Below are 19,803 nucleotides of genomic sequence, written 5' to 3' on the forward strand. Positions count from 1 at the left end.
TGCAACTATAGCAGAGGCTGTACCTTGTCACAACAGAACCTGTCATTATAAAGCATAACATAGTTTTTAAAAGCTCAATTCAATCAATAAAACAATTATGACAACAAAATGGTCGATAAATATTGTAATTTAAAAAATTACAACATACAAAAGTCATGCAACACCTGACATTTACAAATAAATAACCTTGTCTCTACAACCAGTTCAATTCCCTGCGTGACAACTAGCCTCGGTCTCCCCTTATACATGCTCATATAAATTTCTTTACATCATTGCGTTTGCATACCGTATGTATTGCTTCTTTCTGAATACCCATAATCCAAACCTCCTGTAAAGAGATGTCAAAACATAATTAGCATGTATTCATTCATTTATATTCTTGGTCAAATAAGTAGTGCACCTGTTGCGAGGAATTCAAACTATCCTCTCTCGGCCAGCTCTCTCAACTAGGACAGCACAAAATTAACTAGAAATACAATTTGGAACTTGGAACACAACAAGAACAGTGGGACGTCGAGACAGTTTATCTCAGCGATTGATACTGCCGCTATTGCAGTGGACCATGAAATTGTCATTTGTTCTGCAAGCGTTGCATCAAATGAAAGTTAAGGGCTACACACTAGGTCTAAACTACAGTATGGCAGTGAGAGGACCACATGGCTAATTATATTCATTCCATACAAAATGATATACATTCTAATACAGTGGCATATCTGTAAAAGTGAGTATGAAAATGCAACAAGATCTGTAAAGCTGAATGAAACTCATTGTGGTTACTAAAAACAGTCATGCAATACAACACATCACACACACATTGTTAGTGTGTGCATTGTGTCCATATATGTCAGAGTTTATGTGCTAAAGAGAAAGCATTAGGGGAAATAATGTATCCCTTTTGAGGGATTACATTTTCACACTGGCTTTTAAAAGTCATGTTTTAAAAGAATAGTTCAACCAAAAATAAATAAATAATAATAAAAAACACAAAAGTAGATATTCTGAGGAATCTACTGGTCATTCTGGACACAAACAGATTTTTAATTCAGCCAGTTTTTGTGAACTGGATCAACTGATTCGTTGTCTTTACACTGTTCCACACACAAAGCTATTGTTGGCTTCAGATGACTTGCAATTTAGCACAAAAGACTTAGTGGTAGAAAGATATGGTTTTTTGAAGGCAATGTCTTAAAGAGCAGGGTGGCCAATGATATCAACGTAATGAACTAACGTAACAAGCACAACAATTGAGGTTATATTTACTGTATTTGGCATCCTTTTGACTAAAATAATTGGAAATAAAATATTAGAAAATTTAATTTTTAATTATTATTATTTTTGTGTAAAGTGTATTATGGCATTTTCAAAAATAAAGACATTTTTTAAAACAGGACACAAAAAGAAACAAAACAGTTAAGTTTTCAATAACATTAAGCCAATAGTTATTTTCATGTTTTGCTCCAATAACTGTTGCTATTAAAATAAGAAATATTAAAATTCTATGTTATAAATAAATTAAAAACAAAACACAAAAAACAGTTGTGTTTAATGCTAAAAGTTAATTAAATCACATTATAATGTACAGTATAAAAAATGGATATTCATTTTGAGATTTATGTTAGAGAGTCACTTTAACACAGTGTTATTAAATGCTTAGTGTTTTTGAAAAATAGTTATTAGTGTAAATTATTAGTGTTTTTGAAGTTAAAATGCCATGATGCCAAAAGTAATCTAAATATAAAAATAGAAGAAAAGACCATTCAAAATTAAATATCTGAAAAAATATCCGCAAAATATATCCAACAGCGACCAGTACAATTCCATAAACTTGTTATTTTTATGATACAATAACAAAAAAGTAATATGTGTTTGAGACAACCTGAAGGTGAGTAAATAATGGCAGAATTAAAATTTTTGGGTGAACTATCCCTTTATTACACATAGGAACAACCCCCCCCCCACACACACACAAATATCCCAGGCTCCCCCAGCAAGAGATTACCATGGTCTGTGATTTCAGTAAGGAGCACAACAATGATAACATAGCGACGCCATAGATAGTGAGAGACGTTCAGATGCGGCGGAATCAGTTGCTGCTCAGGAGGAGAGAAAATGGCAGACAACAAATAAAAGAGAGAAGTCGAGGAGGCGTAATATCAATATCCCGCCCTTCATGCAGCCCGCACTAAAGCAGAGAATGAGGAAGCCAGAGAGAAGCAGTCAGCGTTTAGGAAAGCCCGAGTGCCACACATGACAGTGCCCACCATAACGCCACAGTGCCTGCTCACAGGGGTGTCAGTGCTGTACTGTGCAATGCCACAAGTTAAAGAAAAAAAAAATCCCACAAAGAACACAAATAAATAAAGTGAAAATATAAGGGCTGTCAATTGATGTCCATTTTTAATTGAAAGTGATAAACAATTAAATAAAATATGCATTTAAAGAAACAAAAGTAATGCCCTAACACATTTTTAAATGGTTAATTTGTCTAATTTGTTAACAAATTAAAAATCTTTTGGTTTGGATCTTTAAATGATTCAACTGATTTGTTTAAGAACCAAACTGAATCAGTCTAGATGGTTCTTGAGTAGGGTTGGGAATTGTTCAAAGTTTTCGGGTTCCGGTTCCAGTTCCAATTCTGGTTCCATTAAAATCCTTAATCAACTATAATAGAAAAATAGCGGTAATGGAAAAATGCACAATACTCAACTCAACTACTCAATACTGTTTATTACATACTGTCAACTTAATTTAAAGGTTGGCAATGTTAAAATTCAACATATTACAGTATACAAATTTTCAGGTTCCATTTGAATTATTATTAATTTTTTTTTACTATTTTACCTTCACTGAATGTAGTGTTGCTGGAAGATAGTAAGCAATATTGAGTAACGCTAGTCCATCAATCAGCATGTGCTTCAAAGTTGATGTTTTTTACACCATCAATAACGTTTTGCTGTTTAACGAACAGTCATGGGAAACATGTGTTCGGCAGTTAAAGAAACAATGCGGCGCGGCGCGTCTGTGGCGTGCGCGTCATTGGAAACAATGTGCTCAGTAATTAAAGAGGCAGGGTGGTGTTTCTGTTATTCAGTTTGTGACATCCTTTACAAGAAACGCCGAATCATCAGAACACTGGCGCAAGGCTGCTCACAGTGCTTGGTCATGTGTCGCACCATAACCGTTTTCGGAACCAAAACTTAGAAATAAATAAATAAACAGATAAACACTTGTACGACTCGTAATGAGAGAACTGATGAGTGAGTTTATAGCAAGTCCATTTAGAATGAGCCAAGGATTCGACTGATTTTAACAACCATAAATGTTAACAAAAAACACATACTTCGAAATATGTTTAGTTTTATCAAAACAAATACCAGACCGGATAGCATATTAAAATATGCAAAACATTATGTAAATAAGTAAACAATGTATTAAGTATTGCAAATGCAAATTAATTTTTAGGTTCTAAATGACATTTTTTGAAGCTGAAGCATGGCTAAAACTCCTTTCTCAGCAAACACTGATTAAGGATGAATTAATTGAAGTGTAATTTAATTTATATGATTTAAAAATAACTGATTGACAGCCCTAGAAAAAAATTAATAAATAAAAAATAAAGTGACAACACACAAAGCTGAACGCCAGCAGGCATCCTGGCCAATCAAGAGAAGGAGAAATTGCAATGAAGAAGAGGTCATTTTTGGTTAGTGCAGCATTTTGGATCCCTTACTGAGCTGCGTACAGCATGTGATATATACTGACCTGGACTTGAGACAGCACTAGTTGTTGTGGGCTCAATAATTGCTACAGGAAAAGAAGGGAGAGGGAAAAGAGGACATTTATATATTATTAACATAATGAAGACCCAAAATAAAGGAAAAGAGAACAAAAACATCTAAAGACTTGAAAAAGGGTTGTGGAAATTTTTGCTTCTGTGGTCAGCAGGCAACAAAAGAGCCCTTACACCACGAAATAAAACAATTCCTGCTGAGCTTGATCATAATGATCACAACGTAATGTTCAATCAGGTTTTGTTTGTTCTTTATGTTCAGAGGGTTTTCATCGGAGTCGGTTTCAAATCATATTATGATCGCTGATCTTTGATGCTCCAAATTAGAAGCTTCTGTGCATCACTCAATTCAACGGACCGGAATGAAGCTCAGCTCAATTAACACATGAAATTAAATTTGCACCTAGCAGACAGTCATTTAATTATGACCATGTAATATAGTTTTCATATTATTAATAGATATCACATTCTCTCAATTGCCAGAGCTCCCTTTTTGGGTAATGTGAAAAGCAGGACTTTAATGTCAATCCATTTTTAATCTCAATATAGGCTCAATCTTTTCCAGTGAGTTACTTAACTGATGGTAATTAAAACTTAACTGGGGGGATACGTCTAGATCTGGTGGAGATATACAGAAATATTAATGTCTTCTGATTTTCCATCTGGTGATACATGTACATAAAAGAGCAAAATATAAAAAAAAATAGAAAATGAATCCGTCCACAATAGCCAAAGCAAAACTATTTGAACACTTAAAAAGGTTAAGTTGCCTTTGCATTAGATACAAAATATTAAACCAAGTGGCATCAGCAAACAAAAGAGGCTAACTTCATTTTTCCTAACCGTTACTGTTAACCACCTGGTCTCAAGGTCATTTTGAGTAGATGTGTGAAATAGTTTCTCGTGAGTCCATACAAGTGGCCTTGTAGAGTAACCAATATGTGTTTGTGTGTGTGTGTGTGTGTGTGTGTATATATATATATATATATATATATATATATATATATATATATATATATATTTATATATATATATATATATATATATATATTGTTAAAATATGCCATTAACTCTACTTTCCTGCAACAATGCACAACATGCAGCTTTACAATTCCTATTCTTTATATTAAACCAAGAGGTCAGTAAATCTGTTTAGATGCTCTACTGGTCAAACACCTTTCTGTTATGTGAACTTGTAAATCAGAGATCACCAAACTTAAACTTTGGCACACACTGAAAGGTGAAACTCTCTGCATGTGTCTGTTTCCAGTCTCCCACGTTCACATGACTTTGAATGGAAGTGAATGAACAAACTCTAGCATGACTGCACATTAATGGGACAGTTCAAAAGAATTCTGTCATCATTTAATAACCCTCAAGTTATTCCAAACCTTACAATACAAAAGAAGATATGTTGAAAAATGTTGGTATCTAATGTTACCGAATGTATAATTCCGAACTAAAAATGTATGGATAAAGAAAATAAAAATCACATTCCTCAAAATGTATCTCCTTTTATGCCGCAAAAATGCCATACAGGTCTGAAAGGACATGAGGCTGAGGGTGAGTAAATGTCAGAATTGTTATTTTTTTGGAATATAAAAGTCATTGGGATCCAATGTTATTTGGACAAAATCTATTCTTTTGTGTTATAGAGAGAAAAGAATTGCATAAAAGTTTTGGAACAATGAATAAACGATACACATTTTTTTTGAGTATCCTTTCATGCCACCAGAAAGTGTCCTTAATTTTGAAGAGTCTATCTATTATTTATAATTAAAAAACAAGAAAACATCCTTTTGTGAAATGTTTTATTTAAAAAGGTATTTGTGCTATTAAAAAAATCAAATTTGTTTCATATTTTGTTGTCTTATGCAATGCCATTTAAATACTAAAAACCTTTTTTCGTAGTTTGTTGTTCTTCGGTTCAACTTCATCAAATATAATGAACCTTTATCAATAAAATCACATGAACAACATATTAATATGAAGAACAGTAGTATAAGTGGTTGTGTAAAGTTTTTTTTTTTTTTTTTTAAGAGGAAAAAATAAACATCTGGACATTTGTCAAAAGAATTATCCTTGCCTTCTAAAATCCGTTGTGACAGTAGTGATGAACTGAATAAGAAAAAAAATGTCAGCATCTGTGTTTTCTCTCTTATTGTTCAAATCAACATCACAGTGAATCCGTACAGTAAGAGTGACTTTGTGATTAAGAGTTGTAATGACCTCAACAGAGGCTTCTCTCTGGTAAGCCCTTTGCTAAATTGAGTTGAAATCACAGTGCCTAGAGACAGTTCATATCATTACTGTTTGCAGGTTCAGGGGCAGGGTTGAGACAGTGTGCGTGAAGCCAAAAAACAGGCGATGTGTGTGACCGCTTTCAGCTGCCGTTCATGTTAAGCGCACAGGCATGCAACCTGGAGCAATCATCACCACTGTCAGCTCTGCATGCTTTGGGAATAAACTGACATTTCACAGTAAATCAGAGAAAGGGTATAGAAGTAAATTTAAAAAAGAGGCAAACACAAAGGTTTTGTAAAGATTTAATAAAAATAATCCTTGTATTTATTCATATATTTACATAAATACATATATCATTGGTTTGTTTGTTCATCTGTGGGTAGCTTTGGCTCTGTGGAACAAACTTTCACTAGTTTATCTACTTTGTTCATTAACAATGTCCAACAGTATATATATATATATATATATATATATATATATATATATATATATATATATATATATATATATATATATATATATACATACTGTATATAACAGGAAAATTCAGTAATTTTATTTTCCCCATCCATAAATGTTTTTTCCTCCACATTTCAAATCAGAATTTATTCTGTATTGGAATTGCATTTTAAATATTTTTGCTATTTAGACGAAAATGGATGGATGGATATTTTTGCTATGATGGTTGTCTTGCTAAGGTTTATTTCATAGCTAGCATTTTATGTTTCCTACATACGATTACAGTTATTTTATGCACAATTATGCACCACTGTTGCCTCCTTGGTACAGCAAACAAGTCCACTAACTTTAATTTTGTGAAAATTCATATAAATCAATCTAACACTATATTTAAATGGTTTATGATTACCTCACATTCTGGTTAGATTATCATAGTTATATTTATGCTGAACATTTAGTTCTTCTAAAACAAAGATCATGTTACTCATCATAGTCTTTGCTTTTGATGGTCTTCATGCAGTTCTTAGATTTCCTCTGCCTCGGTTAATATCAGATGAACACCACAATGTGATTTGTGAAATTACTTTACATGTGGAGCTCTCAGTCCTTATATGACAGTATTGCATGACGTGTAATATTCAGGTACTGTACAGAGCAATGGAGTAGCTTGCATTGCATCCACATAAAAGCAGATTGATTTGTACGCTGGATGACCTCTGTTCTCACTCGCAAGGAAAAAAAACATCATCATGGTGGGAGGAATTGCATTTCATTCTACAGTATAATAACATCACATTTTTCCCTTTTCTCTTTACAAAGAAAGGAACATCCAGCTTCTATACAATTCACAGAAACGTAAATTGCACAGATACGAGTGGAGCGCTATCTTCGGTGCATTGTTAGACCACTCTGAGACTGTGAGAAAAGAATTAAAAAGGAGAGCTGTGCTTGTATTCATTTATTTGACGACAACCTCTTAATGATGGATTTTAAAACTTGATTTAAAAATGAATTTTTTCAATGGGCTAATATTCTCTAATCTTCAGAACCACAATGCACAGTGCTGATGAAGAAAAACTTTGGCTGTATCCTTGAATGGCTAAACCTTCTATCTTCCATACATGGTTAAACACATCGCAAGGATTGCCTATTTTTCCAGGCAGTTTGCCGTCTCTGTTAATGACAGAGGACAGGAGGTGTTTTATAGCCAAAACAGACTCTCTGCACCACAAATACTTTATTTTTCCAAGTACCTGCTCGCCGCACAGACAGCGTACAATCGGTGGCACCCTTTAAGACGTCAAAATGATGACTCTTGTAATACAAGATAAAAGTCAATGAGAAAGATAAATATCAGTCCATCTGTTCAGCAGTCCTTTTCAGCGCTGGACTGAAATTGATTAGAGCTTCAAAATCACTGCAAATGAAGACAACAAAATGCAACCTCAACAAGAAAATGCATTATAATATCAATCTCTCATATAGTATGCACATCAAAAGAACAGCAACAAAATGAGCTAATGTAATAGCATCTGCATTCTCAGCCTCAGATGGCACGTCCATAGACCTCTTTGTTCACCGACTGTCTGATGCATAAGCAGGAAACCTTTTTCTCAGTCTGGCAAGCTTTAACCTGATTGGCTGGTGTTATGCAGCTTTTGGGACTTAGGGCACAAAGTTGAGTTTACCCGGCTGGTACAATAAGCACTTTTCAGCAAGATCAAATCACTAGATTTGCCAAAGTTTGCAAAGTCACTGGCATAAATTTGAAAGATATTCCAGAGTTTTGTTTGAGGCACTCAGAAGCAAGCAAACTTTATATCGATGAGTATAACTGTTTATTCTCTACTTACTTTCTAGTGATGTCTGTGAAATAATCATTGCTTATTATATTTGGCCTGAGTGATCACATTTTTTATATAATTTTTTTTTTGCTATTATGAAAATAAGAACATTCGTGAACCCTGAACGAAACGAAACGTGGTTAGTCACTTTAATTGCCAGTCACTATAAATGCCAGTCAGTTCTGCTGAATAGTTGCAATATAGACCAGACTTTACAATATAGTCAAATCTAGAAGCTTGAATTGTGTTTGGAAGAATTGGAAAATCATAGTGCATATACCAGCCAATCAGGTTCATATTCCATGGGCACTTAACACAGCACTTAAATGTATCAGCATAAATTGTGCACAGTCTGTGTTTGGCAGTTCTTTACAGTGCAAGTAGAGGTGCTCAGGGGGGAAGGCAACCTGATATATGATTGATGGGGAAATAAGAATAGGCTCTGGAGGGCTGGCTGAACGGCAAGATGAATGCATGAGTTTCCCAGCCTGGAGAAAAACTATATTCATGAGAATAAATTGACATTGTATCTTCTTTTCTAGTTCACCTTCCATTTCATCCCATCTTGTATGCCTGTACCCCATGAATCAGACAGGGTCACAGAATGGTAACCACGAAAACAACAACATCTGGCACAACTCAGTAAGAGCTCTGAAGTTAAACCAGGACAAGAAGAAATGGTGAAATATGAAAAGATGACACTGAGGTTGTGATTGATAGGCATGGCAAATGAACAAGGCTGGTGCCTGCAGAAGATGTGGAGGCTTTATCAAGGGAGGCTAAAAGCTTCTTCAGGCTATGAAGGTTTCTAGTCTGTTTTAGTCATACTTCAGTGACAGGTTGGAGGAGATTATTCGGAAAAGCCTACACTGTGCTATAAGCAAAAATGGTGGAGAGGCGGGGGGGGCTTGGTTTAAAGAGCAGACGCAATCTGCCAATTAAGGACAACAAAATCTTTGCTCCTCAGCGTTGCACCTTACAGTCAGGACAGCAAAATGTAGAAGAAAGAGTTGCAGAAAAGCATAGACAGAAAAATGCCAGGCATGGAAAACAGCAGGTTTGCGATGTACCTTGCTACATTGTGCAAGACACATTTGCCTCACACATTAAACTTCTTTACGTTATTCAAGACATAAAAAGAGAAAGCTAGGACAGTGTTAATGCATTTACATTTAACTGTTTCTATAAAAAAATATGCTGCATATAGCAACATGCATAACATGAAAAACTCACATGTACTGTACAATTTTCAGATCAATGATCTAAAAAAAAAAAAAAAGCAATGCAAACAGCCAATTCAAAGTTAAGCGTTAGTTGTCCACCAAGATTATCCTTCATAAATGAAAAGTAAAGGACATACTGCCCCCCCCATACTTTGCGGTTACATAAGAGATTGCGTTAACCAAAAAATTTCATTGTCCACTGAATTTGAAAAACACGTATAATTCAAAATGCTCGTAGAAAAAAAAAAAAAAAAAAAAAAAAAAAAAAAAAAAAAAACAGGAGCCATTTGGTATATTGAGTTTGGCTGCTTTTGAAACATTCCCAGAGTAAGGGATGCTAATAGGGATTAGAAGTGAAGGAAAGGGTGGAAAATAACATTTTAAAGCGCCCACATTAAAACAGACTGGGAGAGAGAGGCGAGAGTGAGGATTTGAGAGAGAAATTAGAGATTTTAAGCATAGTGCAGTGGAACAATTCATAGGATAAAACCAGTGTAAAACAAAATGAAAAAAAAAAAAAATAATAGACAAGAAACCACAACATTGGTGCCTGGTAAGATAAAATAAATAAATAACTAAATAAATTTGCCACAGAAGTTCTTGAGATAAGATGAAAACAACCTACTTATTTCAAACATAGACCATATTCGAATGTGGTTTCAGCGATCCGATCAAAATATGCCCTGGGTGCATTCAATGTGGTTTAATGCTATCCAATTGTGATTCGATCACTGAAAATGCACTTTAATGCCAAGTGCAATCAAATGTGATGACAGTGAGTAATGGAGAAAGAGCCACGTAAATGTCAAGTCACTCTAATTCGTACCACATGTGCAACATATCACCCATTTTCCTCAGTACAACATTAAAAAGACTTTAAAAAACATCCATTTGTCAAATTAATCACCTTTGCCCAATGCCTGCAGATTTTAGTCTTCAAAAAGAGCCTGTTCAGTGATCTGGTGTTCACAGACAATAGTCAAGAAGGTTTTAGAAATTAAACAAAAGAGACACCCTAAATGCCAGACATTTGTCATGTTTGGGCATGTGTGCTCACTGAAGAAAAAAAAAATTAAATACAGTATAACAACAATATTGTGATTCAGTTTACGCAATCATTTGAACCAGATGCATGCGATAAAACCTACGGTGCCGGGGAGAGAACATGGTTGATTCACTTAGTTTTGGCGTGGCCACGACATGATAACTCATGGGAATGTGATAAGTTATGGGCATTCATTTTGATCATTTTGTCAGGGTAACAATAACAACATCCTTATGTCATAGCCTCGAGATGTTATGTTGACGGAACGACATCCATTTCTCATTGCCATGAGTTTAATGCGTAAACAAACTAGCGTTACCATAGCAACCTGGGATTATCAGAGATGTATTCATTAATACTTTATTTTGAATTACGAAATGATTATATTATTTATTATAGAAATTATTGAATTATTAAATTATTATATTAACCATATGCTTTGTGCCAGGGATCAGCAAGTTTCTGATGGGGCTATAGCCCCGTCAAGACCCGCCCTAGCGCCACCACAGGTACTTAATAAAATCTGGTAGCCAAGACATATGGCTAATATTATAATTTAATAATAAAATATTTTCTATAATAAATAATATAATATTTTCTTAATAAAAAAAAAAAAATTATATATATGTATATATATATATATATATATACGAAAAACATCTCTGAAAATCTTGGGTTGCTATGGTAATACTGGTTTGTTTACGAATTAAACTCGTGGCTGTAATGAATTCTCATTGAGACATTGTGGAAAACAATGACTGACTGAGAATGTTGCTTTGGCATTTTATATCTACAGAAGACGAGTATCTGTCTCTGACTATTGCAAACAAGGCCATTAGCTACATGTATATTGGGGTCATTCAACAATTGGTAAGGATTAAATAATGCACTTTTAAACATGTGGTTCACTATCTGAGTGTATCTGACTGTAACGTCATAAGCAGAGTGCATACCAATGCCAAAGTTTCATGAAAGTGCACTTTTTTATCTCTTAAAGGGATAGTTCACCCAAAAATATATATATTTTTTATGTTTATCTGCTTACCCCCAGGGAATCCAAGATGTAGGTGACTTAGTTTTTTCAGTAGAACAGATTTTTAACCCAAACCGTTGAAGTCTATCGTCATAAAATGGAATTAAATGGGAATCATGGCTTTGAGGGTAAAAAACAAAACAAAAACAAACATACACAAACAAAACCAAATTAAACCATGAGGCTCATGACACAAAACAAAACGACTGATCTGTGCAAGAAACTGAACAGTATTTATATTGTTTTTTACTTCTGGTTCACTGGAATGACTGAACTGTCCTGAGTGTGTTCTCAACAGCAAGTGCGTGAAGCGTCTTCTTCTTCTTCTTGCTTTATGGCAGATTGCAGACTTATAAGTGCATTACCGCCACCTATCTCTCAAATGGACCATTGACACTACTAATTGAAATTGTAGATAGAGTGAAACAAAGTCACCTACATTTGGATGCCCTGTGGGTAAGCAGATGAACATAAAATTTTCATTTTTGGGGAAATTATACTTTTAAGTAGGGATGCACGATATTGGATTTTTTTGCAGATAGTCGATGCCAGTATATTTTCTTCTGTTTGGAAACAACTCCAAGTCTCTCCTGTGTGGAAATTATGAGCAAATTATTTTTAACAAGAACTTATTGGTTAGAATTAAATAGACGGTAATTAAGTTATTTTATAATGACAGTGCACTGAAACTTTGAAAATAACTATAAATAAACTATATATCAATCGTTGCAACCCCCCCCCCCACACAAAAAAAATGCGGTAGTAACCTTGAAGTTGCTGTATGTAGGATTGACACCAAGTGGTTGAACTAGGTATTGCAGTCCAAATTAAAAATATTGGAGAGGAGTTTTTTTTTTCACCTGGCCCCTCCTCCTCAGACTTGACAAATGCAGGGTGCCAGAATGACAACACAAACAGGAACGAGCGGAATTGACGATGAATGAAATGAAATATGCTGTGTTTACCGCCAACTAGGCGGTATGCTGTGTTTACCGGCAACTAGGCGGGTTTCACAAACCATAACAGAGACAGACATTCTGGCGCGGAACGAACATTTTCAAAGGAGAGTAACTAACTGTGGGATTGTTTTTCAGATAAACAATTATGTTAACTTAGCATGTTTCTTAAATATCTGCAAACATATTTATGCTTTAGTAGAGTCAAAATCTTACAGCACCTTTAACTTTTGATTTTAAGATTTAACATTTGTAGATGGTCTAAAGCAAGAGTTGTAAAAATTCTGAAAATATTTTAGAGCTCATAATTAAAAAAATATAACATATTACACATTATAAATAAATCAGTATATATACAGTTATTTAATTTACAAGTGTCATGTTTGTGAATTTGTTTTATTTTATTCATGTAGCTATAGCTTCTGAACTTTAAATCAAGACATACTCATGATTTTATTAAATCAATTACTGCTTTATTTAATCAGAAACAGTCTAAATGTTATTTTGTATTTTTACTGTCATTTTATTAAAAGTATTCCATTAGCGCCCTCTATGTAATTAAAACTCCTTACCGAACAGGCATTACGACCTGGGGGAGGCTCTCACTGCTGCCGCTGCACGTGATATTACTGTTTACTCTATCATACACATAGAAAGCGTTGTTCAGTACATGCATTCTCAGTTCAAAGCAGTGATTTAAACATCCTAAATATCTCAAATTGTGTTCCGAAGACCAACAAAGCTTTTACAGGCTTGAAACGACATGGGGGTAAGTGATTAATGACGAATTTTTCATTTTGGGGTGGAGTATGCCTTTAAGGTTCCATTTAAACAAGCACTTTATGTGAAACATAAAACAACGAGGAATGAAATATCCAGGCCAATAAGGATCTAATGGAGTTCAGACTCATTTGCCAGCTCTCTTTTAGTGGTAATACTGGGCCAGTGTGGAAAATGACACTGAAAACGCCTGTTTTGAGGGTTAATTTTGGCCATAGTTTACCAGTAATGGAACATTCTATCAATATTTAGCCATCTTCATATCGTCAATAATTTTTCACCAGCAGAACACAAAATAATATATTTTAAAGTATGTTTTAGATGTTTTTGTACATACAAGGAAGTCAGTGGGGTCCAAAACAACAATGGATCCAACACTGGAGTTGGACACATTCTTCTTTTTCAAAATATCCTCTTGTGTTCCATAGAATAAATAAATGCATACAGGTTTGTAACGACATGTAGGTAAATAAATGATGGCCGAATTTTTGGTTTCGGGTAAACTCCCCCTTTTGTCCAAAACTACAGTAACTTCCTAGTGGAATGGAATAATGGCCTTTACCCCCTATCACCTTGTCACAAAAAATAACTTTAATGGAGGCTCATGCCATTAAATAGCATTTCACTATGCTAAATTCCCTTTGTAGATGCCAAAAGCACTCAATCACCTTGGTGTTGGCAGACGTACAGTACAATAAATGACCCAGTTGGTTTTATAGGGGGAAAGTAGTTAATTATGCAACTATAGTGTTCAGCCGAAAACACTGTATATCCAGAATAAGGAGATAACAAAACAAATGTGTGAGAATAATCTAAGAAACACTTTCAATCAATACAAGGTATAAAATATGAGGGCGGATATAACATGCAGAGCTAAAAATAGAGTGATATGATAGGTTTCTTCATGCTGAGGAGAAAATCAAACACAACTTTGATTAGTACTCCACACCTTGTCTCTGAGGTTGAGGTACTCCGTTAAATATTAATGTGTCCCTGAATCCACCTTTGCTTCATCAATACTTATTGACCAATATTATAACAGCAATTTAGTCCCAGACAATGATGACCAGCTCTTGCATTTGCAATCTCTATAGATGTGGAGATGTGTGTGTGTTGTGGAGCAATTGCCTGCCATTTCTCATTAGGAGCACAGTAGGGTAGGTTTCCTTTTCATTAGCGATGAGGAAAATAAGAGGTACAAAGTAACTCTGGTGGGAGGAGAGGATGCAGCTTTCTGGTCTATTCTAGGTTTCTCGCATCACAGACTGTCGGTCTTCAGTAGAACGTGAAAAATACTCAGCTGGGTCTTTGATATGCTTCATTTAAAAGCAGGGGACTCAACTTTTCCATCTGCCACTTTTAAGACTATCACTTTTTTTTTTTTTTTTTTTTTTTATTTGTTTATCTTGTTAGCCCACTTACTTTTATCATTGACTCCAGCGACCACTGAATCAGAAGAACACTAAGCATCTCAAACAGACAGCTCAAAGAAATTGCATCTCATTTTAAGTGCTCTTTGAAAATGCTTCACAGAAAACTTCAGGCTCCAAACAATAGCCCATTTCACACAAAGTTTTTGCAGGTAAATTACCGGTAAGTTACCGTTAAGAGATGATGTAGCTTTCAAAAATACCGGTAAATTTGTACCAGAAATTTACCTGTAATTGAAGTTGTGACATTATCAGTAAATTACCGGTATGATGCTGTGTGTGAATGCAGAATGAAGATTACTGGTTTGAGCACAGTAACAGTGTATAAGAAAAAGTAACTACCAGCACAAGAAGAGTTAGCCAGGGGAGAGTAATGATTGTTACTTACGAATCAGAGGCACACTGGCGTTGGCTGTTCCCAACCTGTTGACGGCCACACAGGTGTAGTTGCCATAGCGATCCTGTGTCATGTTCTTCACTGTGAGAACTGATCTGGAGCTGAGGTTCTTGATGTCTATTCCTTGGCCCATGTTAATCCTGAAAATAAGACCATGAGTTGACATGACACGTCAAGCAGTGACACTTGCTGCAGTGTGGCATGCTATAAATCCATCCATCAAAACTATTTTTAGTACTTCTTATTCATACATGCTGAGAGGCTACATGGAATATAGTACTTTAAAAAATTCATTTGGTGACAAAAAAGATGTAATGTGTAAGACATACACTACTTTTCTGGGGGTAAGTATGGTTTTTAATACTTTTATTCAGCAAGCATGTATTCCTTATTTTTAAAAAGTGACTTTAAATATATGTACACAAAATTTGAAGAAACCCCCCCCCCACACAAATTTTTAATACTGATGTTAATACAATATTTCTTGAGCACCAAATAAGCATATTAGTATGCTTTCTCTTTCTAAAGGATCATGCAACACTGAATACCAAACTAATTAAAATGTCAGCTTTACCATTACAGAAGGAATCATTTAAATTTTTTACTGCTTAATCATATTTTTGATAAATGCAACCTTGTTGAAAAAAATCCATCATTTGTTTAAATTGTTTAGTTGTATATTTTGTACTTTGCTTACTGTATTTTCTGTTAATATTATATTTTCTTTTTTCATTTCTTTTTTTATTGTTTATTTATTTATTTTTTGTTTACTGTTACTGTTTTTTAAAGGTACACGCCTACTTTATGATATAATTGATGATTAGAGTTTCTAAATAATCTACTGGGTTTTAATTACTGCAGGTAGCAAGAACCAGTCTGGAACCCCAAAGATAAAGACAATAAAGTCAAAAGGGTTAAACATGAATACTTCTCAAAAGGTAAAGGAATTAGCACCAAATAAATGTAAAAGCTTTTTAATACTATGAATTAATAGATTTAAAAAGTAATATTGTTCCTCTGAGGTGTCACACTGTTATGGAGGATGATAAAGCACTGATTCCTTTCGTCATCTATAGAACACTTATTAATGTTTCTTACATCAAAAGATGACAGGTAGATATATGGCAGTCTGTGAAATTTTACAATTGTCCCTGGTCCTAAGGGAACAGCCAAAGAGAAAATCAGAAGCAGAAGAATTTGCACATGGCTTGTAGCTTTGTTAAGGTCAAAAGTTCAGCTGCAGCTGCTCTTGGGAGTCCTGACTTTGGGTCATCCATTTTACTCTCACAGGTAAAGCGATGTGCTGACCTTTTGTCCCCTAACTCTCAAGTAGCTTGTCTCCTGCTGACACTTACTTAAATAAGAACAAAAACTTTTCTTAAAACAAAGGACTACAGCTACAACTGTATCTGAGTGTTATATGCCATTACACACACACACACACACAAAACTATTCAGAATCACCTTGCTTATGCAGTATAATATTTTGTTTAGCCTCAGTTATTAGCCAGCAATTACATAAACAGGAAAAAAGAATAATGTTCTTCACAAGTGCTTTTCACTGCATCTAATTTCGGAGACCCAACTATCTTTACATTTACAAAAATTTACATAAATTTAGTGCATGATTATCATTTTTCATGATTATTTTATCTTATACTGTAAAAACAAAACGTTCACGACTGTCCATAATTATTGTCTGTTTTTTTTTTTATATTACTCTAATGTTTTCTTTTTCCGCATTGTTTCCTGCTTTTAGTTCAGCATTGAGTCAGCACATTCAGACAAATACAGTAAAACGGACAGTTTAGCAACAATGTTCAATGTAAAGCCTTAGATTAAGCAGAGAACAGACCCGATGTCAATAAGCCTCCTTTGCAATTTGAATAAATTGAGTGAAGCCTATAATTACAATTAGCACAGTGTGAACTGCTGATTCAGATCGTGCTCAGCAAGAGTGGGTAAATGACGGGTAATGGGGTAATTTGGTATTTAAATTCAAGAACCACTACTTGAGTCAACACTGATTGGTGCGAAGACTTGGAATGCTCTATACTAGTGATGAAGTTATATAAACACACAATTAAAATGCAGGGTTAAGACAGTAAGACAGATCTTCCAAACATACATAGGCTTGTGCGTGCTTCTATGTAACTGTATAAATAATCACATTCCATAACATTTCATTCATTTGGCTTGTTTTAAAACATAATCAAATATTGTTAACAGTTTTTTTTTAAATCAACACAAGTGATTTATTCAGTAAAAGACAAGATTATGTCTGTAGGTAATGTCAGCCTTAAGTGTGTTAAAAAGGGTATACATTTCTTATGAAATTGTTAATTAAATTCAGAAAATCTCCCACTGACATAGTGAAAGAATGTTTAATATTGGAAATGTAGAAACCTAAAAATAATGTACACACATCTAGTGTCTGACAGCCACAGAAAGAGGCTGAAATGTTGTCAATAAATTGGAACAACTAGCAATGAGCCAGTGTTTTTCATTTTGTTGACAGTGATGAATATTTGCATATTGGCATTCTTTCTTGCATTCATTTGCATATTGAATTGTGATTGGTCTTACGTCTACTTAACCATCTGTGGCCAACTTTACAAAAAAGCACAAAGTGAAAGCCACATTATGTGCTGATACTTGTGCACAGTTGACAGAAAACTAGAAGCGTACTGAGTGTCATGACAATGACAGTGTTAAAAATGGATCTGATTTGACATTTAATTTCTTCAAAACTGAAGCAGCCATGAAACTATTGCATCACTGCCTTGCCAACACTGGTATTTCCTTCTAGAAATTCACATTTTTAGCCCTTTTTGGGCACTACAATTGAATCCACCACCCCCAAAACATAACTATTAAAATAATGTATGATGCCTACTGATAAATTAAAACACCTTTTTGTGTTGCCCAAATTACTCAAATGGAACATTTTGCTTCAGAGCACTTTTAAAAGGTTAGATTATTTTTGCCAGAAGTGTATGACTTTTATTAAAAGTTAAAAATGACGGTTAAGTTGCAAAAGTGATTTTCACGAGCTTATGCTGTGCCAAGAGTCACTATCATTCAAAATAAGACTCTTTAATAAGACACTTTGTAAAATTTGATAAGCTGCAGATCCATAGCTATTAAACTAATACTCCTAAAGTCTGTAATACAGCTTTAGATCAACGTTCAGCGATTAAAAAGTGCTGTACAGTTTGATTGTACTGTAATTATTCCGTGAATTCAACTAAAGAGACTGCAAATGAATGTCGATCTAAATATTTCATCTTTTTACCCAGACACACTTGCCACAAAAGCCTCGACCGACGTTAACCTTCTCTGTGGTAAGCATTCTGAATCATAAATAAACTCACTGAACATGTATAATGCATGATAAATTATCACTGTACAGGGTAATGTAAGCTGTAAGCTAACGAAGGCTTTTATCTTGGTTTTACCTTTTCTCTCCCTTGTACCACTCAAAGACTGGAGAGGGGACGGCTGCTGCCTCACATCTCAGCAAGGCAATCTGACCGGGTCGGACACCATGACTTCTCATCTCATGAATTGCTGGAGGAACTACAGAAAGAAAATAAAAACCAATGTGACTTAGGGGAAGAGTGGACACACACAATAAGTAAACTCATATATAAACTAACCCACAGAGAAAGTTTTCATTTGCAGTGGTGCGAAAGAGGCAGAAATAAATTAGCAGCAAGATTCAGAGTGGTCAACGCGTGTAAATCTTATGGGTGCAATGCTGAGAAATACGTTGGAGAAATGTAATGAACTGCTCAGTGATAAATTGTTTAATGGCCGTTCAAAGGCTGGGGAGCTGAGGAAGGTTTCTCTGAATATGTGCATGTAAAATGAGGACTCTTTCATGTTCACAAATGCAGTGTAAATCTCTCTAGTGGTGTCAGCGAGAGAGCTTTATCTACAAGGTGAATTTTTATTTTCCAGCTAGTCAAGAAGCAACAATCCTCTCTCAATAGGAAAGAAAAATGTTCATCATACATAAATCTCGATTGTATATTATTTCTTATAGGAGGAGTAAACAGAGTAAGCTACTAGAATGGCGTGTGTTCAAATACAAAATGACATATAGAAAAAGGCTATGAAAGAAATAACACCATACTTAATATACACACAAATAAAGCAGGCCTGTACAGAATACTAAGTTGAACACAATATAAAAAAAATCTGAAAATAACTCCCTTCAAGCAGTAGATCCACTTATGTCTTTCTAGCTAGCGCTAAATTACTTGCTATGTCTGAATTTGAGTGGGGGACATTTATATTCCAGGCAACTCGTTCTTGGAAAATCACCTGCAAGTTATTGAGGTCTGTGTTCAGACTATTTTTTCCTGATTGCATTTTTGACATTCTCTTCTATAACCCCATAGTTGAAGGTATGAAGTTCTCCAGGCCTTCACTGTAATATGTTTCATGTTATCTGAGGGCTGGAAAAGAATTGCCACTATTGTCGTGAGAACAGTAACAAGGGATTTTTAAGAATGATTTTCTCAGACTTTTGGCTCCATAGTTACGTCACGTAGATATGTTATGACCCTTTAACAAATGTGAAGGCATGAGCTTCAC

General features: G+C 34.7%; 1 protein-coding gene across 3 annotated transcripts in view; it reads right to left on the reverse strand.

Annotated features, from left to right (window-relative positions):
• LOC113050547 (neuronal growth regulator 1-like) overlaps positions 1–19,803 on the reverse strand; it is a 105,198-nt gene that overhangs the window by 31,064 nt on the left and 54,331 nt on the right. The window contains exons 5-8 of one of the 3 annotated variants that reach the window (XM_026213585.1): positions 18,660–18,780; positions 15,193–15,341; positions 3,763–3,804; positions 287–328 (exon numbers count right to left, since the gene is read on the reverse strand). In XM_026213585.1, coding sequence (XP_026069370.1) covers positions 287–328; positions 3,763–3,804; positions 15,193–15,341; positions 18,660–18,780 — 354 coding nt within the window. The remainder of the gene's footprint in view (positions 1–286; positions 329–3,762; positions 3,805–15,192; positions 15,342–18,659; positions 18,781–19,803) is intronic. The other 2 variants (XM_026213586.1, XM_026213588.1) reach the window with 2 other exon arrangements.

This window comes from Carassius auratus, chromosome 31, assembly GCF_003368295.1.
Source record: "Carassius auratus strain Wakin chromosome 31, ASM336829v1, whole genome shotgun sequence".
Classification (NCBI taxonomy): Eukaryota; Metazoa; Chordata; class Actinopteri; order Cypriniformes; family Cyprinidae; genus Carassius; species Carassius auratus.